The 24,204-nt window shown below is 46.0% G+C and overlaps 1 protein-coding gene across 2 annotated transcripts in view; it reads left to right on the top strand.

The window, feature by feature from the left end:
• CCNY (cyclin Y) overlaps positions 1–24,204 on the top strand; it is a 487,859-nt gene that overhangs the window by 332,385 nt on the left and 131,270 nt on the right. For both annotated transcript variants that reach the window (XM_029588558.1, XM_029588559.1), the window contains one exon: positions 8,052–8,087. In XM_029588558.1, the coding sequence (XP_029444418.1) occupies positions 8,052–8,087 (36 nt within the window). The remainder of the gene's footprint in view (positions 1–8,051; positions 8,088–24,204) is intronic.

The raw sequence follows: 24,204 nt of genomic DNA, 5'->3' as shown, positions 1-24,204 counted from the left end.
GGTTGCCTAATTTACTTGGCATTTTGGGGAAAAACAGCGCAATTAAAATCGATCGGGCGCATCTTTTCATGGCTCCAGCCCTGGAGCGTGGTGGTCGGCCACACACTTTGATTGTGAGGCTTCACAATTTTACTGACAAACAGCTGATTTTAATGGAAGCTCATAGTGCTAGAAACATATCTTACTAGGGCAATAAAATCATGGTGCTTCAGGATTTTTCATTGGAGTTACAGCCGCGGAGACAAGTTTATTAAGTGGTTAAGTGCGACCTTCAAAATACTGGCATCCGACAAAGCTGTGAGTGTTCATTAATAATAAAACTACAGTTTGCACCAGATCCAAGAAGCTGAACAAGGTTTGGACTCTGTCACTGGAGATGTTAGGAATTATTAGGAAGGGAATGGAAAATAAAACGGTGGATGTCATAATGCCTCTGTATCGCTCCATGGTGAGACCGCACCTTGAATACTGTGTACAGTTCTGGTCACCACATTTTAAAATAGATATAGTTGCACTGGAGAAAGTGCAGAAAAGGATGACCAAAATGATAAAGGAACAGCTCTCCTATAAGGAAAGGCTAAAGAGGTTAGGGCTGTGCAGTTTGGAGAAGAGACGACTGAGGGGAGTTATGATAGAGGTCTACAAAATCATGAAAGGACTTGAACAGGTTAATGTTAATTGGTTATTTACTCTCTCAAATAATAGGACTAAGGGGCACTCCATGAAGTTAGCAAGTAGTTCATTTAAAACAAATGAAAGAAAATTCTTTTTCACTCAGTGCATAGTTAATCTCTGGAATTCATTGCCAGAAGATGTGGTTATAGCAGTTAGTGTAACTGGGTTTAAAAAAGGTGTGGATACGTTCCTAGGGGATAAATCCATAAATTGCTATTAATCAATAAGGAATCATAGCTTGAGATCTATTAATTTTTGGGTACTTGCCAGGTACTTGTGACTTGGATTGGCCACTGTTGGAAACAGGATGCTGGGCTTGATGGACCCTTGGTCTGACCCAGTATGGCATATCTTATGTTCTTATGTTTCTCTATCAGACCGTGTAAATTCTGTTCGTCAGATGCGTGTGGCTGTGGCTCGAGTTACTTGGCGGGAGCAGCTCAATAAAAGTTTGGACTTTTTCTAATAGAAGACACTCGACTAACAGTTTGTTTTGCCTGTCTTGTGTGGTAAAAAAAAATCGCTGGGGTTATTTGTTGTTCAGCTCCATATTCCTTGCCAGTGTCCATGATAAGGGACACTGGCAAGGATAAGGGACTCTTCCCCTTGCTGCTTTGCATGCTTGCAGCAATTTACTTGTGTTACACTGAGCTAGGCTATCAACATACAAGTTTCACGGTAGGGTTATGTCGATGCTCGGACTGGTCTTGGGCCAGACAACAAAAACTGGCTTTGTGGCTACTTGTCTATTGGTCAGCAAAGCATCAAAGAGTTCCTTCCTTTACTTTTTGTGAGAGTGGCTGTCGACTGGCTAAGTGCAGCCATTGAGGTTTCTGCAAATTGCTCAACAGATGCATGTTGTGATGTCAATGGTCTTTTTCCCACGGACTTGAGTGCAGTTGGTTGGCATTGTTTCGTGCTGCTGTCGCTATACCTTTGCCTTAGTTGGCGTACTTCTGGTTGCAACGGGATGCGCTTTTGCTTGGTTGATGACATGCATGCCGCTTCGATGAGCACATGCTGCAAACCATAAGCAGTGGTTTTTAATGTTAATTTATATCGCTGCAGGCTGGCCACTTGGTGCTTCCTGTAACTGTTCTTTGCCATGCTGCGACAAGCATAAGCTGGGGTAGTTTAAGGAAGCAGGGTGGGTGGTTTCAGTGCTCCCTCCTGACCATAGTGAGCCCATTCCTCTGGTCCACTGCATGGTGATGGGGTGTGATATAAGATTGTTCTTGATTATCCTTCCATACTAGCACATATATAATGTATTAGACAATATTTTCACACTGCCTTCAGCTTTTAGTGTATTTGAGGTGGTTTTAAATGGTAATGGGGTGGATTTGTCATGGGAAGGGTAATAGTTAGGGTTAGGTTTGGTTTTAAGGGGGTTTTAAAGGCATACTTTGGTGCTGGATCAAAAGTAGTACTGTTAATGAGCTCAGAAAAATAACAGATGACACAGTTTCAGATTGCATGGTTAATTTCTCAGATATTCACCAAATTGTATTGTTACTACTACTTGATGTTAATAAATCTACATGGCATTTTTTATTTATACATTAATGTTCAGACATACCGAATATGGCTAATAGCATTAAACTTATGTCCCTCAATGTACAGGGGATTTCCTCCCCAATTAAAAGGAAAATAATATTGCAATTGGCTCATCGCAACAAAGTGCAGATCCTGTTGTTGCAAGAAATGCACTTGACCAAACCTGAATACAAAAAGTCAAGAGGAGGTTGGTTTAGGGACATCTACTATTGTTCATATAATTCAAGGGGTGTGCATATTGGTGGACAAATCTCTTCCCTTGCAGGTTAAATGGTCATTAGTTGACGCAGAGGGCTGCTATGTTGTACTCAATTGAGTATTACATTCAGAACAATTTACCCTGATTAATGTTTATGGTCCCCAGTCATGTTCAAGCAGCATTCTATATGTCCTTGACAAAATCTGTTAGTTTTGGCTATTAGCGGCTATGTATAGATGGAGATTTGAATGTATATTGAAAGATCTTTTACATCCAACCAGGATAATTAGACTAAACTTAATTAGACTTAACGTCATCTTTTAACTTAATTAATATTTAGTAGTTTACTATTCCTCTCAGTACAGTTTGTATAGTAGGCTAGACTATTATCTTTGTACTCCAAAGTTTGTTGCAAACATAGTTGAGAACAAGATGCTCACTAACATTGTCTCTGATCATACCCCAGTTGAGATTCTTGTTCGTTTTGTCAACTCAGGCACCTATCTTCACTTGGCAGCTAAATACTTCTCTGCTGGGAGATAAATAAGTCAAAGTATGGTAAAGGAGGTGACAGCAGAATTTAATGCTCATAATCTTGAATCAGACTATGCACCCACTCTGAGATGGGAGGCTTATAAAGCCTATTTGAGAGGTAAAATAATTTGTTATACCTGCTACATTAAAAAGGAGCATAGGAAAAAGGCAGACATAATTTTACGTAAGATTAAGGATTTAGACGCTCAACATAAGAATTGTTCCAATAAAACATATAAGCTGTTGGAGGCATGCCGCAGAAACTTATGTGGGTTGGAGATGAGCCATATAGAGAGATCCCTCATATACACTCACCTGAAATTTTTTGAACACAGGGATCGGTTGGGTGCTATTTTTAGCTACAGCTGTTAATAGGAAAACTGGGAAATCTTATATTTTTTCAGTCAAGCGGCCAGATGGCACTTGTTCAGTTGACTGATGAGATCGAGCATCTTTTTATGCAGTACTACTCTGAACTGTACTCTGGTCCTGCTCAAGACAAAGTAGTTGATATTCAGAGTTTTTTGGATCAGTTAGTATTACCAACCTTGTCTGAAGAGCAGCACTAAGTGTTGTATACTCCCATTACATTGATTGAAATTCAAACAGCTATTTCACCCTTACCAGGGGGGGAATGCCCAGGACCCGATAGATACCAAACAGACTTTTTCAAAAAGCACCTTCTTGATACTACCTGCATTTTGCTTGCATTTTTTAACTTGGCAGAGTTGAATGGGTCAACCTTGGGTGACTTGGGGGGGGATGTCATTATTTTTTAATTCTCAAGAAAGTAAAAGATGTGGTTCATATCGTCATATCTTTATTGAACTTGGATCTCAAAATCCTAGCCAAAGTCTTGAACCTCAGGCTGGAACAGCTTCTTTCCCTTTTCATTCATTGAGATCAAATGGGATTCGTGAAAGGAAGATTTTCTACATCTAACCCAAGATGCTTATTTGATATTTTACATCTTGCTAAGAGAGGCGGCTAGACAGGCCTTATTATATCTTTAGAAGCAGTAAAGCCCTTCAGCCTTACAATGTGGCCATTCCTATTTGCAGTGCTCCATAATGCAAGATTGCTGGAATGGTTCTTGATTTGGATAAGTGCCATGTATGCTAAACCATAAGCACATCTCTTAATAAATGGAACCCTTTCTCCTCTTATCTCTATTTGCTGTGGTATGCAAATACTATTTGATTTGGCCTTTACTATTTGATTTGACCATAGAACCCTGGCTGCGGCCATTAGACAACACTCAGTCATTTGAAATTTCCAGTTTGGGAGTAGAGAGCACACTATTTCCCTTTATATAGACATTTTGATTTATCTCCAATTCACAGGTCTTGGGCCTCTCGCTCATAAAATTGCTAGGCCAATGTGGGGAACTCTCCAATTTATAAGGTCAATTATGATAAATCGGAGATCTTTCCAGTGGGCTCTAAAAGTACAATGCCTGACAGTTTGTCAGACTTTCAATTACTTGGGGATCTTTATCCCCAGAGGCCCTAAAGGTTTGTTTGCTAAAAACTTCAATCTCATTTTGAGTAAGATAAAACAAGATCTATAGGCGATATAGGTTGGACCTATCTATATCGTGGACAGGATGAATTAACCTGTTAAAGAAGGACTTCCTTCCGAAATTACTTTACTTCTTTCAGCATGTTCTGTGTACTATATCCAATAGAGTATTTACTACCCTACACAGTGCAATGTCTATATTTATATGGCATCATAAGCAGGTACGGATTAAACTTAGTCTACTTTGGTTCCCTAAAAAGCAGGATGGTATGGCTCTTCCCAATTTGCTGGACCGTCCACCTGATCTGTTTAAGGTTTGGTTTGGTCATGAAGATGAGTCATGGGGTCATTTAAAACACCTGCAGACTGGTGTGGTTGACTTGTCTATGCTGCCATTCCTTTCCCCGACATCTCCTCTGTGGCGCTGTGTAACTAGAGATGGCCCCATTCTGGTGTATACACTCAAAGTTTGGAGTCAGGTATAGGAATATTTGGGGACTGCAGGAGAGTGTTTCTCTCCTCTGGCCCCTATTTATGGTAATGATGTATATCAGGCCACATTTTTGCTCAGGCGTTGTAGGAATGGAGATCCTGTGATTTATTATGTTTAGCTCAACTTTGGGAGGATGGGCTCTTTCAGACCTTTAAGCTGCTCAGCCTAGAGTTTGATCTTCCAGCTCATACATATGCTAATTATTTACAGTTGAGACAAATCTTGGGAGACATTGTAGATCTTACACTCCCATTCGACTATTAAATGGCATGGAAAACTTCCTAGGTGACCCTGGGGCTTCTATTAAGGGTATCATTGCTATATTTGGGGGGGGGGGAATATCTAGTAAGTTCAGAATAAAAACTACAGTTATTGATAAATAAATTGAACATAGACTTGGGCACAAACCTAAATGCTAGAGCTTAGAAAGGAACTTGGTTGGCTGCCTATCGTAATTCACTTTGCATGCAAATTGTTGAACTAATGGTCCAACTGCTGCACAAAACTTATTGTACACCAGTTATTGGTGTACAATAACTGGTGTACAATAACTATGACATTACGAGTTAGCGAGGATATGGAGAAATTGGCATCTACATTCATATGTGGTCGACTGTCAGGGGGTTTGATATTTTTGGTCGTCAGTCACTCAAGAGACTGTAGATATTTTGGGTTTCCCTATTTTTAATGCACCCTTAACGGAGCTCTTGGGCAGATGGGTCAGCTCTCTGGTGCCTTGGAAGCACAGACAATTAGTTAGTCAGCTATTATTCATGGCTCGTTTAACTATTGCCACATTCTGGAAATGTAATCCATGTATAGAGCATTGATATACCCAGATCCAGGACATAGCTGATATTGAATAGCTACATTATGCACTAAAGAATGAACAGTTTAAATATAAGACGGTCTGGGAAATGTATCATCATTATTATGCAATTACTATGTCATAGTAGTTATACCTGCACTTGTACCTGTCTTGATCATAACTTGAAATGTTCCTTAGTCTGTGTTGTTTATATTTATTTATTTATTTATATGCTTTTGAACTATATCGACATTCATAGGACATATCATGCCGGTTTACAATCAACATTGAAGTACTGAGCAAGAAAGTTACAAAAAACAGGGAGGGGAAGAGGGAGCAGGAATGAAAGGAGGAGAAGAAGGGGGCAAGGAGATACCAGGCACGCAATAAGCGGGAAGGATAGAGTTAGTCATCAGTAAGGAGAAAGAAAAAATAGGAACTGTTTTAAAACTGAGATATGATAACAATTTACATATTTACACAATCGACATTTCCATGGGGTGCAAGACAAAGTTAGCAGTTGATATGTTAATAATGTAACTGATGGTTATTGATATAACACTGTTGTTATGATCAGCTTGTATGCCACAAAAAAGTATAAATAGTTTATTTAAAAAAAAATATAGACAGACACATGCAGACAAAAATTGAACTGAAAACTGCAAGAAACCATGTATGTATGCAATGCAACAATGGAAAAACAAATACCATCATTCCTCATAAAACAATAGTAATAGTAATAATAATAAAATCAAGAAACATATGGTTGAAGTTAAAAGAAAGGAATATAAATAGTAGAAAAAATAAAATACACGAGAGTTCTGTAGAGCTAGTTCTATCACGGGATTGCATAAGGGATATTGCTGCAGGAATAATATTATGTTAACCGCGGCAGGCAGGATCATGACCCGATTCGGGCAGCGCTTTGCTATTGCACTGCCATTCTGAAAAATCTTTAAAAAGCCGGACAATTTGGGAACCACTGACCCATGCCAAAGAAGCAGAAACACTAGGTATCATGAAAACTAAGGGGCAGATTTTAAATACTTGCGCGATCGCGTACTTTTGTTCGCGCACCAGGCGCGAACAAAAGTATGCTGGATTTTACAAGATACGCGCATAGCCGCGCGTATCTTGTAAAATCCGGGGTCGGTGCGCGCAAGGGGGTGCACATTTGTGCAACCTGCGCGCGCCGAGCCCAGCGTGGCCTGCCTGTTCCCTCTGAGGCCGCTCCGATTTCGGAGCGGCCTCAGAGGGAACTTTTCTTCGCCCTCCCCCCACCTTCTCCTCCCTTCCCCTACCTAACCCATCCCCCCGGCCCTATCTAAACCCCCCCCCCTACCTTTGTCGGCAAAGTTACGCCTGTCGGCCGGCAGCCCCACTCCGTTCTCCGGTCCCGGGGGCTGGTCCGGAGGCCTTGACCACGCCCCCGGGCCAGCACTACGCCCCCGGGCCCGCCCCCGAAACGCTGCATCGTTTCGGGAACGCCCGAGCGGACATGCCCCCTCCCTCCCCTTTTCGAAAGCCCCGGGACTTGCGCGCGCCGGCGGCCTATGCAAAATAGGCGCGCGGGCCTTTTAAAATCCGCCCCTAAGATTTCTTGGGAATTTGAGTCCCCATTGTTTCAGTGGATGAGAGGGGCTGATCTGATACTGCCAAGGGGAAACTAGCATTTGATTCCCAAGCCTGGGCTTCACTTTCTCAGGTAGTGATGGGAATGGTACAGAGAGGTAGCATTCCCAGCCCCCAAGGGGAGGAAGCCCTGACCAATGACAGAGGTTAAAAAATGGAGAAAGACCCCAGATGATAATGAATGAACGATTTTGGTGTCATAGCCCAGAACCCAGGGGCCCAGTTCCAATTGAGTTGTAAGCCCAAAGATCAAAGGAGCAGAAAAAACTGCTGCAGTTTTACCCACCTCCCCCAAAATATCAAAAAGAGCAGAATGAATGGCAAAAGAAGTGATTCATTTGTATTCAGACCACTGTGTGACATGATGAATGTTTTTAATTATCAATTTCTGAATTCTTTCTGAACACAAGTCGAGTGGTGTATATATGAGCCTGATTAGTTCTGATACAATGAGGAAATAAGGTCATTTTCCTTAATAAATCTGTCTCCTCGTTACAATAATTACTACTTATGCTCCGTCTCATTTTTCAATGCTTTGGCGCTCACTTGCCTTTTGACACTGCATTTAAAGTTTTCAATACAGTTATTCTCTGTTAATGCAAATATTAATTTTGTTAAATGTTGCTTTACAGCGTAGCTCTTGCAATATATTACCACATCAAAAACAGGTATGTTGATTTCAGCTTCTTAATCTGTAAATGCTGATGTGTCTCTTTTTGGGAGGGAGGGAGGGGAGGGGAAAGAGTGTTCCCTGTGACTTGCAGTCTTCCCTGTATTTTAGAGGCTTTGATTGAGAGGGCCACGGCCGGGCTTTTTAAACAGAGCCTTGCATTTGTACTACAATGAAACCTGCACAGCTCTTTCCACTCTGTGGTTAGGCTAATTACTAAACTCATTGGTGCTATGAATCCAGAGGAATTCAGAATCAGAAATTCAAAAGAATGAGCTGAAACATGCGTGGCAGCCCAAGCTCTGTGCGTCCTTCAGTGTGCCCTGTTCTCCCAGTACTGGTGTCAGTTCAGGCTGCCACTGGTACGGCAGCAGCTAACGGAGCCGCATCTGTTCTGACGGGGCATGAAATTAAAACTCAAGCTTGGAAGGAGCTTGGGAAGAAGTTTTCCAGCTGTGGTTGTAGGTGCCCAGGTCTTCAGCGGAGTACGGTTTTTAAAGTTCTGACTATGTTTTCTTATAAATTGTGCACACTGCTGCGGATTTTACGATTTACAAAAGCTGTTTTAAACGGGGATAAAAATGAAATGGTGGCAGTTATTATATTTTTATTATTTCTCACCAGTGTTTCTGCTCTGTGCCCTCGGAACACGCTCCCCCCGCTCTGCTAAGAACCAACTCGGTTAAAGGGCGGGAGAGACTGGAAATTCACATTTCTGCTTTTTTGTCCGGGTAACTCCAGAAGTTACCCGGATAGATGCTTTAAATATCGCTGTTGTAAAAGTTGCATAACCTATGGTGAGAAAAATAAACTTAACTGTATGCCTTGACCCACGTGGGTGTTGTAAGGCCCTGGTGGGGAAGGAGCCTCGGCCGTAACACAGTGGGTGAAGCGTAGCGGCCGGACTTGGGGTGCATGTGTACCAGGTTTTAGAAACAGCCCCTTCCCCAGCACTGTCCCCACTGACCCCCATTGCAAGGGCTGGGGACAGTGTTTCCAAAAGATCTCAGGCAGTTGTGAATGGAAGGCACAGTAGGGCTTGGTTCCAACTGATCTGAAACAGCCAAGTTTAAAAAAAAAAATTGTCATCAGCAGATCTGGGGATTCCTTGCCTGTCTATATGATGGTATGTTTATTCTATTATGTATGGTGCATAAATTTATAAATTACAAATGTAATCTTTTTTTAAGGATATGATTAAAAAAAAATAAAATCATCTGCGCTTTGAAGATTTAACAAACCACTGAGTTTGCAGCACCTGCACAGTTGACACAGTACGGTTTGGTATTTTTTCGTGGCATTTTGCTGTTTGCAGTTTTACTGTGGCTGTACACCTGTAAGACGTCTGTTGCTGTTTAGGGCAATGATACTCCTAGTCTTTCATAACATTTATTTTCATAAAGAAAATCCTGTTCACCTTAAAGTGTGACTGTTGAAGAGAGAAAGATGAATTGAAGTTCACATAAATAGATTTTTCTGTAGCTTTTAATTCACAGTTCTAGCAGCCGTGTTGGTTCTGGATCCTTTTACTGGCCTAACGTAGACTTATCCTAAGATAATATTCTACGCACAGGTCTCTTCTTCAGATCTCAGGTGCCTTAATTGCTGTGTTGATAGCACCCTCTGCAAAAATTGATTGTAGCTGGAAGAGCCGCTGTTTGCAGGGGGAACAGTTTGTACTGTTTTCTCTGCAGATTTCTCTCCAGTGTTGTGATAGGCTTTGAAAGCTAGCTTTTGAAGCTAAAAATGCCTCTCCCGCATGAGTCTGGGGTTGCGCAGAATTTAGGAGTGTGAAAGGGAAAAAGACTGCAGGGAAAACGAGCCAGAATTTATTTTTTCTCTAAAAGTCTTGTTTGTCCATCTTGACTAGATTGTAAGCTGTGTGTCTCTGTAAAGTACTGCGTATGCCTTCTAATGCTACAGAAAGGACAATAATAATAATAGTAGTAGTAGTAGTAGCTACCAATTGTGTTTCTACCTATTATTTGCGAGGCATATAAGGGCAGAAACGGATCCCCCCTCACCCCACCAGCCCAGGAGAAATCGGCTCAGCCAGGCCCCCCCTTCATTCTCCCAGAACAGAATCCTCAGCTGCCTGAATCGCACGACTAGATTTTCAGAGCAGGGTTTTTCAAAAGTCTTTAAAAAGCTTGGTTTCCTTGCACTTGTCCCTTTCGTAGGCGAGTGATGCATGAACTGCAGCTCTGAGCACCGCAGCCCATGTGCTGTGAGCTGTCCTGTGTTGTTCTTGCGCCCTCTCGTGTGTTTGACAGAAATTACTTGGAGATGCCGTAAATCACTCCACTTAAAGTACAATACAACCAAGCCACATCTCTCACCGAGCTCTACTTCTGCGATCAGTGATACCAAGAATGACAGCTTGACCTACATTTTGTATTTTGAAGCCAAATAAGAAGGCAAGGTGCTTTAGTATTAGAATATTTTAAAGAAATGCACTCAGTCGTTGTCATTTTTTTTTCACACTCTTCCAACTAGAGAGTTCAAAGTGTGTTACAGCAGGTCAGCATTTACCTTCTTAGTATCTCAAATGACTAAAGGCACAGTGGTCATCACAGCGGTATATTCAGTAAGTACACTGAATAAATATGTCAGAGAAAATTCATTAGAGCAGAGCATTAGGATAAGACACACTGAGGCAAAGTACTAGAGAAAGCGCATGGCTATATGAGTATGTTGGGATGATTTTTTTATATGTCTTCAGTAGGGCCATGAAGGAAATATTTCCAGCAGTACTTAAATGAGCAGAGAAGTAGGCCAGCTTAGGTTTGTGACAGCTGAACAATATAAAGGAAGTAGTGGAAAACAGGAACGTGTAAATAAACTAAAAAAATAAATACAGTGTGTGTAAATGATAACTTCTAGATGAGAATGGACATCATTTGTTATCGCTCGCTTACAGCTGGGTAAACAGAGGCATAGGCCAAGCTTGGATGAATCCACGCAGTTGGAGGTAGAGAATAGGACAACGGATGAAGACGGGGGTCCGTATCGCTCCAGGCTTTCTTGGATAATGGGGGCCACCTTATCTTTTTGACAAGTATTGAGTTGTAAACATAATTTGCTGTTCATGGGGAGGGTAATTATCAAACAGCCCGCACAGCAGTGCAGTCTGTGGGTACATCATGCAGACTTTACCAGGTATTTTCAATGCAAACTCAGCGCGCATGAGTTTGCTTTGAAAATTCTCGTGCAGTTGCCTGAGTATGGGCACATGTTCGCGCACATAAAGCGACAGCTCCTCTTCACAGCACGGACCTTGTTTCTGTACACTGACGCACACAGGAACGAAATTTCAAAGGAGTGACGTGCATAAAAGTAGCAATTTTGAAAACCCCATTTACGTGTCTAAGGTCCGTTTACCTTTGTAAATCCTCTGAATATTAAAAAAAAAAAAAAAAAAAAGCATGTGCATAAATGGTGACTCCATCCCTCCCCCCCCGTCCCCCAAAGAATGCATCTCAGTGCACATAAAAGTGTGCATGAGAGCAGGTTGCGTGCGTGCGTCCGCATGCACTGAGCCTGGGTGGATCTTAAAATGGCCGTGTTCGTGCATAAAACAGGGCTCAATGCGCGTAAACAGCTTTGAAAGTTACCCCTGACGGGGGGCAGCTTTCAAAGGCATTTCTGTAGGTTAAAAGAGTGCTTTACCCATGGAAATGGGGACTTTGAATATTAGGCGCCCTGCGTGCGGGTAGAATTACGGGAACAGTGCAGCTGGATGCAACAATTTTTTAGCTACAGTTAAAGGAGAGCTCTAGCGGAGGTGTAGGGGAGGACCTGGCGAGCACGCACGCGTCCTTTTAAAATTTTTCTGAAGCACATGTCTGACGTAACCTGGACAAAACATCTGCACAAAATGGAGGTGCAGAGCTGTGCAGGTACTTTTTTTTTTTTTTTTCCTTAGACAGTTTTTGCCATTTTTCAAAGGGGAAACCTTTGAAAGTTGAAGCAGAGTCCACGGGCAGAAAGTACCCTCCCTTGTCCGTGCCATCTATATGGGACAGGTTTTGGGTTTGGTTGTTTTTTTAGGACCTGTTATTTTGAATGTTTTTGGCTATATTTATTCATGGAGTATTGCCCACCAACCCCCCAAAAACATTATGCTACAACTCTGGTCCTAGTACATCACTTACTGCCCACCCCGGTATTTAATGTGAGAGGCAGAGCACTGGGTTTAGGATTTGTCAACAGTCTGTTCTGAGTTATTCCCTCTCTGTAGCTTTTTCACTCTTTTTTTTTTTTTTTTCTCCACTAAATGAGTTGCTGTACAGGAGTCTGTCTAAAACCGGTACTCTAACTCCCAGAGGTACATGTCAGTCTCGTTCAAACATTTCCTCTAACGTAGGGACTCGAGACATTCGACCCGGCCATCTCGCTCCTCCCCCCTTTGACCAATAATACAACATCACAACTGTATGGTAATAACAAAAGGCCGCAGTTTATTCAACCTAACCCGAGCCAACAACTTAACATAAATGCAAATAACATCATCTCCTCCCCCTCCTCCACCGTATCCCAATCTTCACTTACACCGCAGCCCGGTGATAAGCTATCCTTTACCCCCTTTGCCCCTACTTACCCCGCCGCATCACCAGCGAGGGTAAGCTTGCGGCCTGAGCATCGGCCCCCCCCTTGCTCGTTAGGCCTTCCTGTGTAGCAGCCCCAAGCTACACGAGCATTCCTCCCCCCCCTCCGAACAGTCCCTTACAATGGCACAATATACAATACAATATAAATGGCTCGGGTTTTCCGCCCCACTGCGACATGTATACATCCGCAACCAAACACAATGAGTCAAAGGGAGGGAGGGCGGGAAAAACCCTCTGCTTGCCACGCTGCCTGGTTCTCAACTGCCCGGGACACAGCGCTTCCCTTCGCTATCCCTGCCTGACCACCAATGGGAGAGCAGCGTTCGAATTCGCTGCCTCCCATTGGTGTCCCGCGCTGCTCTACTCCGCCCCCCCCCCCCCCACCTAGTCCCGCCCCAGCTCATCGCCGGCCCGTGCTCTCCCCCTCGTTACTGTCGGCGATCCCGGACCGACCAGGATCGCCTCCCTTAACGTAGGGACTCGAGACATTCGACCCGGCCATCTCGCTCCTCCCCCCTTTGACCAATAATACAACATCACAACTGTATGGTAATAACAAAAGGCCGCAGTTTATTCAACCTAACCCGAGCCAACAACTTAACATAAATGCAAATAACATCACCTCCTCCCCCTCCTCCACCGTATCCCAATCTTCACTTACACCGCAGCCCGGTGATAAGCTATCCTTTACCCCCTTTGCCCCTACTTACCCCGCCGCATCACCAGCGAGGGTAAGCTTGCGGCCTGAGCATCGGCCCCCCCCCTTGCTCGTTAGGCCTTCCCGTGTAGCAGCCCCAAGCTACACGAGCATTCCTCCCCCCCCTCCGAACAGTCCCTTACAATGGCACAATATACAATACAATATAAATGGCTCGGGTTTTCCGCCACCAACAAAGACCCTGCTGCAGTCTTTGTACCCCCACTGCGGCCCCTCAACTGAGCTGCTGCCGAAGACCATCTTCCAAGGCATTATTAAATAGATCAAGACCTACGTCGGAAAGATGGACCCCGTCCCCAAGAAAATAACCCCCCAAAAGCTCCCAAGACCATTGATGCCGAATCCAAAATCCTCCCTCCCGAACCAACCAGTGACCAATTTGGCGGTTCAATTTTTTGACACCGTTACGCCATAGCGGCTCACGGTGGTGCTTAAATCGAATGATCACATCAGACCAACCCAATTTAGTGTGTGGCAATCTATTCATGAGCGAAGCGAAATCCTTACGCATGATGGTGATTAATTGGCGACAGGACAGTTCGCCGACATCATTGCCGCCCAGATGAATGAGAATCCATCTAGGGACACCCCACCGGTCAATATTGCCTTGCAAAATGTCACATAATTCCCCCCAACGCATCCCCCCTCTGGCAATCCAGCGCACGCGGACGTGTCGGTGATCCAGGTTCAAATGCTCTCCGTAAGGTCTCTTCTTAGCCCGGCGATGAGCACGATGGATAAAGGAATGACCCACGATCCAGGCACATTCCCCGCTCGACACCTCCCAGACCCGATCTGCAAGATAAACAATTCCGTTACCAAGCAGCCAGGTCAGACTACCACCCGCTACTCTCGCACGTAAACCCGGAACACCTCCGACTTCCATCTCCCCAGCGCTTGTATTCCGGTCGCGGACCAGCCCATTTCCGCCGCCGTGGTAGCCGCACCAATACGAAAGGAATGCGATGTATAGCGGCAGACCTCCCATCCGAGGCACCCCACGACTCTACGCAGCACGGTCACAAATTGATACCGCGTGAGGGGGGAGCCATCAGCATGCACTAAAAAGGGGCCCTCAACTCCCGGACAAAGCAATACATAGGTCCGTGCCAAACGCACCGGACAGACCCTCCCACATGTCGCCCAGATTAAAGAAATCCAGGCGCCTTTCCCTGCCTGGTCCGTTTTGGACATGCGGATCCGCAGCGTTACCCGCTCCTCATACACACACACATCACTAGCTAGCAACCCCGCCCGCCCCCCGGCGTCCCCCGTGGACCGCGCCACCAACTCCCCTACGCGAAGGGCACCAAAGAAGGCCCAAGAAAACGCCAAGCGAAACAGCGACAGTTCAAATTTCGAGCCGCAAACCTCCTGCAAGCCGGTGGCCAATGCAATCAAATCACCATACCGAATCGGTCGCCGTTTGTCCCTCATGTAACTTTGACCGCACCCTTAACCGTATGAACGAGCTCCCGCAGTTGTCGAACTTTAGCCAATGGCAAGCGACAAATCATTGCCACCGTATCCAATTCAATACCCAAGAAAGTCAACTGAGTGACTGGACCTTCCGTCTTGTCCTGGGCAATGGGCACGCCAAAATGCGCGGCAGTGCGCATAAAACCCGATAACTGCTGCTGACAAACATCCGTACCGCCCGGGCCGACAAAGAAAAAATCATCCAAATAATGCAGGGAATCCGCGCACTCATTATGGGAAATCGTAGCCCAGTGAATAAAGGTACTGAACGCCTCAAAAAAGGCGCACGACACTGCGCAGCCCATGGGCAGACACCTATCAATGTAATAGCCACCCTGGAAGTAAAAGCCGAGCAACGGGAAACAAGACGGGTGTATTGGCAGCAAACGAAAAGCAGACTCAATGTCCGCCTTCGCCATCAAAGCCCCCGGCCCCGCCCTGCGGACCAGCGCCACGGCCTCGTCAAAGGAGGCATACTTCACCGCGCACGCGGCTGGCGGGATAAAATCATTGACAGACTCCCCTTTCGGATACGACAAATTCAGTATCAATCGGAATTTACCCACGACCTTTTTGGGAATGATAGCCAACGGGGATAAGTGCATCCGCTCGAATGGCTTACCCCGAAAAGGCCCAATGATCCTCCCCAAAACAATTTCCTCCTGCAATTTTGCCGCGACTACCGGGGCCAATTGAGCAACCAACCGCGAATTTCTAGCCCTGTCCCCAGAACCCGGACCCGAATATGGTATACGAAAACCTTCACTAAAGCCATCCCGTAGGAGAGCAGCGGCCACCCTATTTGGGTAAGCACACAAACCATCGAGCAATCCGGTCACCAGGATAGGTGAGTCCGCTTTGCACATTAACAGGCAGTTAGTTGGCCCCTTTGCTAACCCCTCCACCCGCAGCCTGTGCACACTTAAGGGCCGAGTGAGCACCCCCGCAGGCAGCGCAGGCATGCCTGAACTTGCATTGGGGAAACAAACAGGTGAGCTTGTTGTATCGCCAACAAACATCAGCTGCTCCCCCCGCACTCTTGGAGCCTGCACTGCCAGAGCGCAGGCTCCCGGCACGAAAGGACTGCCCACTAACACTAACAGCTGGCAACGTGCCACCCGGAACGGGTGCCCCTCCTGACATGCGACTCGTCCGAACAGACCCGACGCTCTTGTTTGTCATCTGTGTTAACCACAGATGAATGTCCTGAGAACCCCAGGACATAAATTTGTTCCCTGCCATCTTATCCCGGAACTTCTCGTCGTAGTTGAGCCAAGCCCAACCGTCATAGTCTCGAAAAGCACCCAAAATGCTGTCCGCGTAGGACAACAAAGCCCCGCACTGGGAGGGCTCAAAGTGAGTAACTACACTTGCTAAGCGTAAAAAACCCCGCATCCAATTAACGATGTTTTTTGCGATGCGCGGTCCGGAGCCGCTTTTGCGCAAACGTTTCTTCGCCTTTCTAGAAAGCTTCTTCCCTCCCCGTCTGCCCTCCAATAACTTAAAAATATTAACAAACTTTCTCTTCCGAATGCGTTTAAGTAATCTAGTGGGAACCTCTTCCCACAATTCGGACAGAGAGGCCGCTGCCGAGGGAGCCGCCTCACATTTGGGTCCCTCCCCCAGAATCACCCGCAAGCTAGGCCGAGCCTCGCTAGAGCGCGAGGACGAAGTGGAAGAGCTCTCACTGGACGCCCCCCTTGACCTCCGTATCTTACCCCTGCGCTCCCCACCCGTACCCGGCTGGCCTTCCGTACCTGCATGTGGTCCCGGGGCATCTGGACATGCTGCGTCAGGAAGCTCGACACCATCTGTAATCCTGGGCACGGATGCGGCACCGGCGCTGAGCCCTTCCCGTTCCTTCCACGCTTCACGACTGGACGGGCCAGGGCGATCGTCCTCGTCTGCTGCTGTGAAAAGACCCCGCACACCACCGGCCCCCCCTCGCACCTCCTCACTCTGCACTGCCCCTGCTCCCCCTAACCACCCTGAGCGCCCAACAGCACTGTGAGAATCACGCACCCGGTCGGAACCGGTCGGGAAAATTTGCGCACCCGGGGACCCACCATATCCCGTCTGCCACCCTCCAAAATCTGGGCGACCCCGGGCACTGCTCTCAGAAGGCCCCTGGATGAACTGATACCCAGACCGAGCCATGTGCTGCAATATTTCAGCAAATAACGCGGCCGTGTTGTCCGGACCGCGCTGGGGAGGAAGACATGGCGGCCGCGGAACATCGGGAGGGGGAGAACAGCGGGCATCATGCCTGAGGGGGGCGGTGGGGGGCACCACGTGGGAAATAAGCCTACCTCGCGGAGAAGGGGCCAAGGGGAGCTCCGGGGAGAACCGGCGGACCGTGCTCCGGCGCCTTGCCGGCCGGCCTGCACGGGGGCAATCCAACTGCGGGCCAGGCCTAGAGCCAACAACGGAAGATTCGGCGCGAGCACGAGGTAGGGGCGCTACGGAAGGGAAAAGATCAGGCGCTTCATCCAGTACCACGTTAGAGGCCTGCAGTAGGGGGCAAGCTAAAGGAGAAGGCAAAGCAGGCCCGCGGGGGGGGGGGGGGGGGCAGCAGGGCGGGAAGCAGGCAGGGAAGGGAAAGGAGGCGCGGGGGGGGCCGCGGGCGTGGGGGAGGCATTAAAGGCGGAGGAGGCAGGAACAAGGCCAAAATGCGACCCGGGGCTGAAAGGCGGCGGCGGCGAGTCCGGCTCCGCACCGCTCTCACCCGAGTCGACCGGCTGGAGGGCCGGTACGACCACAGGAGAAAGAGGGGCGAGAGAGAGCCTGGGAGGACCGGGGACAACGGAAGGGGGAACGAGACGGCAGGAGGAACTCACCGGAGAAGCCAGGGCAGGTAATGGCAGCAAGCCAAGAGGCTCCGGGGAACCTCGCCGACCCTTTCCTGTCGCCGCCGCCGCGGACCTGGCAGACCGGGCACGAGACTTAGGTGCCGGCTGAGTCCGGGAACGTCGCATGACGCTGGAGAAGAGCCTGCTGGCAGGGAACGGCAGCAAAAAAAAAAAAAAAAAAAAAAACAACGGAGCGAAACCGCGAAATGAAACGCTGCGCAGCTGAAAACCAGGCACGGGACAAACAGAAAAAACCCTCTGCTTGCCACGCTGCCTGGTTCTCAACTGCCCGGGACCCAGCGCTTCCCTTCGCTATCCCTGCCTGACCACCAATGGGAGAGCAGCGTTCGAATTCGCTGCCTCCCATTGGTGTCCCGCGCTGCTCTACTCCGCCCCCCCCCCCCACCTAGTCCCGCCCCAGCTCATCGCCGGCCCATGCTCTCCCCCTCGTTACTGTCGGTGATCCCGGACCGACCAGGATCGCCTCCCTTTACGCAAGAGTGCCCCCAGAAGTTCAGATTTTTTTTTAATGTACCCTCAAAATGCTAACAGAAATAAAGCAAATAACCAGAAGGATAAGAAATAAACAATGTCTTATCAAGAGGATGAGTTTAAAATATCTCTGTCCTCAGATGGATCCTTGTTGCCTTTACAAGGAAAAGCAACAAGGGATCCGGGTAGCCTACCCAAAGAGAACCAGGTACTAAGCTAGAATTGCTCGTTTTTTGGGAGTGGGGGAGGGTGGTTATTGTTCATCTAGTGCCCTGTGCTGTATCTGTCCATTGCATTTCTTTATAATCTGACCATGGGAGCTGATGCAGAGGAAATGATCAGGCTTTTAAGGGTGAACGAGTTGAGAGCAGCCAGGCGCTACATAGGACACAGATCTCACAAAAAAAATTACCTGAAGTAGTCTGTGCAGGCTAACAGCTTCAGTCCATAAATCAAGTCAATGTCAGAAAGCCAGGCAGAGTTCAGGACCCTGAGCTGTCAGTCTGAGGGAGAGAAGCAAGGCAGCTGCTGGGCTGGAAACAGGAATGGACAGAAGACAAGAAAAATGTAGAAATAACAGGGTCTCAAGGCGGATGCAGGATGCACAGGAGCAGAGCGAGCAGTCTTTTCAGAGCTGCTGAACTAGCAAAGGCCCAAGCAGAAACTAGCAATTAAGCATTTTGGTAAAGAATTAGAGCCGGCCTCTGGGGTTCCAATGGGGATTGTAAAGGGCAGATTAAGCCTATTGAATCATAGTGAACACAAAGTACAAACGTGATTAGAAGCAGTCCCGTGCAGAAATCTGTGCTACAGATCCTTAGGTTCCCTGTTGTGTTCCTGACATCAAGCAAGAAACAGTTTGGGGCAATCTGGTACGGAAACCTTATTAAAAATATCTGATTTTAAAGCACCATTCAAAAAAAGCTATAAGGCTCATGATCAGTGCCCCTCTAAGGTACATGCATGCACATGTGTACAGGATTCCTCACGCGCATGCTGCACCTCATGTTTAACACCCCTTATTTCCATGCATCTCCGGCATAGTATCCCACACCGTGCTGCATCCGAGGGCCCTGTCTAGAACTTCCTGCACTCCTGAGTCCTTTTTATAGGTCTTGCAGCCAGGACTTCCTATGGCACTGGCTGATGACATCACATCCTGACCAGGTATAAATAGAAACCCTCTGCAACCTGCCAGGGCCTCAGCAACACATTGTCCAGCATTCTCAGTTGGTGCCACATTGCTACTGTTCCTGCCTTGCCTTGTTCCTACTTTGTCTAGCCTGGCCTTGTCTTGCTTCTGCCTTGTCTCTCTATCTTGCCTTGTTCTCTTGCCCTGCCTCCCCTTGTCTTGCCTTGTCTCCCAGTCAGCTTTTCCTAGGACTGTTCTTCTGTTGCTGACCTGGACTTCCTTTTGACTCTGCTTGATCTCCACTAGCCCTGACCTTTGCCCGCTCCACAACTCTCCTTAATTTCCGCCTGCCCCGGCCTCTACCAGTGCCTCGACTGTGCCCGTGGAAAGCCAGCTGCTTACCTGTTGGGACCAAATCTGGGCTTGTCTTAGTTTGTTTGTGCCAATCTGACAGCAGTTTTAAGGGCTCACTCCCTGGAATCAGACACCATGCAGAACCCCCGGGCACAGCAGGTGAGCGGAATGAGCAATGGCTGCCACGTTCTGTTCCATCTGTGTCATCTCACAAGCGTGCTCAGAACTCGCAGGCGTCATTTCCTCCAAGCTGATTTCGCAGTGCACAAGATCAGCATGCAAGAAATGCTGCCCGTGAATTTTGAACATGCTCGCGTGCTGGCACAGATGGGAGGAAGGCAGTGGCTGTCTGCTACTGCAGCAGTACTCTCCATGCCCAACAGCTGATTCCTTGGACCAGGCAGGACTCTCTCTCCTTTTTCTTCTAACGTGCGCGGTCTTTGGCCTGCAATCAAAAGGACAGCACATCAGGTAAATAAATAAATAAATAGTGCCACTGGCTCAAACATGTATACCTGAGGGGAAGCTGGGGAAAGGTAAGAGGCAGACGGCGGCTTAAGAAGCAAAGAAGAAGATGCTGGGGGAGGGGTAGAAGAGATTACTAGAGAAAGTGGGGGGAGGAAGAGTCAGGGGGATGAAGGCAAAGAGTAAATAAAAGTGAGAGAAAAAGGAAAGCAATATGATTCTCCAAGGTGGTGGCTGAGCAAATAAAGGAAGAAAAGATCAGCATTCAGTAAGTATAAAGGAATTTCAAAAAGCACACAAGGAAAGAAATCAGGATTGTGAAAGCTCAAATGAAAAAAAAGCTCACCAAAGAAGTAAAGCGTGGTGACAACATTTTTCAGATGTATATCAGAGGAGGCACTGGAAGACTGAGAGGAGACAAGGAACAAGCTGTGGGCAAAAGTGAAGAAGTAGCAGAAATATTAAACAAATACTTCATTTCGATTTTCTCTAAAGAAGACATTGGAGAAGGACTTTTGCTGCTAGATACATCTCCATTTATAGAAGAGAGTGTTTGGATAGAACTAGAAAAACTGAAAATGGACGAGGCCATGGGGTTCAGATGAGAATACTTAAGGGAAGTATCCTGAGAAGTGCTGGCAGGTCAGAGTTACTTTTCTGTTACACGTAAAGTTTGCATTTCTGCTTGGGGGTGGCCTGCACGGAACGGCATTTGCTGCTACCCTAATATGAAACCAGCTGGGCAGACTGGATGGAGCATTTTGGTCTTTATCTGCTGTCATTCACTCTGTTACTATGTAAGTGGGAAAGGAGGAGAGGGGGAGGCAGGTGCAGGGGACCTGGGAAACCTAAGAATGTAAGCTGGGTCAGACCAGTGAACCATTCAGCCAAGCATCCTGTCTCCCACAGTGACCGATCTGGGTCACTTGGAAATACCTGACAGGTCCAGATGAGGAAATCTCTTCCCTGCTGCTCACTTCCAGAAGTAAGAGCTGGCAATCTCCAAACATTTTTTTCTTAAATCCAGCTACACTTCTTGCCTTGACAACATCCTCTGTTAACCACTTCCACAAATTAATCGTTTGTTGACTGAAAAAACAAACAAACCACATTTTAAATTACATTTGTTTTAAATTTGCTACAGGTTAGTTTCATAGAATGTTCCCTCGTCCTAGTATTGTAAATAACTGCTCCTTATTAACCTCATGATATAATAAATCTTCCACATCTCCTCTGTCATCCCTTTTCCAAGCTGAAGAAGCTTTGCCTTATGGGAGTGGGTCCATCCCTGTTGTCGTTTTTGTTGCCCTTCTCTGTACCTTTTTTCTAGTTCCACTAAGATCTTTTCTAAAATAGAGCAACTTGAACTGCATGCAATACTCAAGGTGCAGTTGCACCACAGATTGATATAAAGGCATGATTATGATATTCACAACTGTATTCTCTCTTCCTTTCCAATTCCTGACATTCTGTTTGCTTTTTGGCTGCTGCTGCTGCAGCACACTGAGCTGAGGATTTCAATGCATTGTCCTCAGTGACTCCTAGGTCTTTTTCTGGCATGGTAGTTCCTAATGCGAGAACACCCAGCATTGCGTATATAGTTAAGATCATTTTTCCTTATGCATATTACTTTGCACTTGTCCTCATTAAATTTCATTTGCCTTTTTAGTTAACCAGTTTCCCAGTCTTACAAGTTTCACCTGCAATTCCTCACAGTCTTCTTGAGTTTTAACTATTTTGAATAGTTTTGTGTCGTATGCATATTTTGATGGATCTCACTCATTGCTCCCTATTCCAGATCCTTAATGACTTTATTAAACAACTGCTCCCTGTGATCCCTGGAACACACTGTTTTTTTCTACTTCTCTCCACTGGGAAAGCTGGCCATTTAATCCTACTCTATTTCCTATCGTTGAATCATTTACCAGTCTACAATAGGACATTGCCTCCTATCTGATAACTTTTTAATTTATTGAGAAGACTCTCATGAGGGACATATCTGCTGAGAATCCAGATACACTGTATTGCCTGGCTCTCCCTTATCCATATGTTTATATCTTCAATGAATTGTTATAGATTAGTAAGGCATGACTTTGCTTTACTGAATCCATGCTTTTTCCTCCCTATTGAGCCATACCTGTCCATTTGAGAAGGAGGCAGGAGGGTGGACGCTGGGGACAGGGGACAAGAAGCATGAGGGGTAAATATTGGAGATGGAGGGGGGGGGGGGGGAATGGAGGATTGATAGTGGCAAAGCATAAGAATAGAAATGGAGACATATGGATGAGGAATGATACAGAGATGGAGGAATGGGAAGGGAGGTGTAAGGGATGAGAGACAAAGGAATGGAAGCCAAGGAGAGAGGAAAATGGAATGGGAGGGTAGGTGAGAGATGTGAGAGAAGTTAAGGAAGTGAACGAAGAGATGGTAGCTGAGAAAAGAGAGAGATTAAGAGAATGTAGGAGAAAAACAGAGCTTGAGTCCCTGGTGATGAGTTAGCAGCAGCAATAAGTGGTGGCACTATGTTAGAAACAGCCTCCCTTCCTCCCCCCAACTACTGGAAGAAATGTTATTTATTTTAAAATTTTATATTTTGCTGATCCTAAAATTATTACCTTTAGCCTACCATAAAAACATGTAAAATATAAAATACATAACACAAATAAACAAACAACTTATTACAGTTATTTCAGCAATAATACCCCCCCCCCCCCCAAAAAAGTGCAGTCAACAAAAGTAAAATTATATCAGTAAAATAGCACAATAATAATAATAATAATTTTTAAAAAAGCAATCGTCAATGTTTCAACTAGTTAACAGATTTTGTGAAGACCTGGTCAAAATAATATGCCTTCACCTATTTTGGAAGGATAAGTGACTCTCCTTTAACCATAGTTCTGAGGGTTGTGAGTTCCACAAAATAGGGCCAGTAACTAGAATGAGTCTCAGCTAAACAACTTAGTTTACAGGAGACTTTGATCATGACATGGTGTTAGCTTGAAAGAAGTGTAAGGGAATTTAAAAGGTGCCTTACTAGTGAACATAACATAAGATATGCCATACTGGGTCAGACCAAGGGTCCATCAAGCCCAGTATCCTGTCTCCAACAGTGGCTGGTCCAAGTGACAAGTACTGGCAAGTACCCAAACATTAAATAAATCCCATGCAACTAATGCCTGCAACAGTTAATGGCTATTCCCTATTGATTAATAGCAGTTTATGGATTTCTCCTCCAGGAACTTATCCAACCCTTTTTTAAACCTAGCTACTCTAGCTGCCTTAACCACATCCTCTGGCAAAGAATTCTAGAACTTAATTGTGCATTGAATGAAAAATAATTTTCTCCGATTTGTTTTAAATGTGCTACTTGCTAACTTTATGGAGGCCCCCTACTTCTTACATTATCCGAAAGGGTAAATAGCCATTTCACATTTACCCATTCAAGTCTTTTCATGATTTTGTAGACCTCTATCATCTCCCCTCAGCCGTCTCTTCTCCAAGTGAGGAATGTGTCTCCACAGAGATACATACTAAATGAGGTCAGAGGAGATATAGTTCAGACACTCCCTAGTAGAAGGTGCCTGAGAATTTGGTGGAATGAATATAGTTCAGTGGTACAGAAGTTTGTCTCCTCCTAGCTCTTGGTGGTGGTGGGATACGGGGCTCAAGTCAGAGTCCCTGTATCCTCCTAAGAGGGAATAAGAGCTTTAGAGCAGCTGTGAGGGTTTAAGCTGGAATCTGGTGTAGATTCAAAGTGACAGGGAGTAATTTCCACACTCTTTGGTCCAGTGGAGATTTTCCACCAGTGTTTTAAGTCAAGTGGATCTGTGTTCAGGCACAGGGCAAGCTCCTGAGGGTGTGTCTGCAGCGAGATATTCTGCACCCAAAGTGGTGGCAAGAGTGAATTATAGAGGAATTTTCAATGGAGGACTATTGGGATGAGGATGGATGCCATTCAGATGCGGGCAGGTGACCTTGTGTTTCAGAGGATTGCAGAGGAGGAGGAGGAAATCAGC

The sequence above is a fragment of the Rhinatrema bivittatum genome, chromosome 2 (assembly GCF_901001135.1).
Source record: "Rhinatrema bivittatum chromosome 2, aRhiBiv1.1, whole genome shotgun sequence".
In the NCBI taxonomy this organism is placed as follows: Eukaryota; Metazoa; Chordata; class Amphibia; order Gymnophiona; family Rhinatrematidae; genus Rhinatrema; species Rhinatrema bivittatum.
The sequence above is the reverse complement of the archived record's forward strand: the minus strand, read 5'-3'. Positions and strand labels throughout refer to the sequence as shown.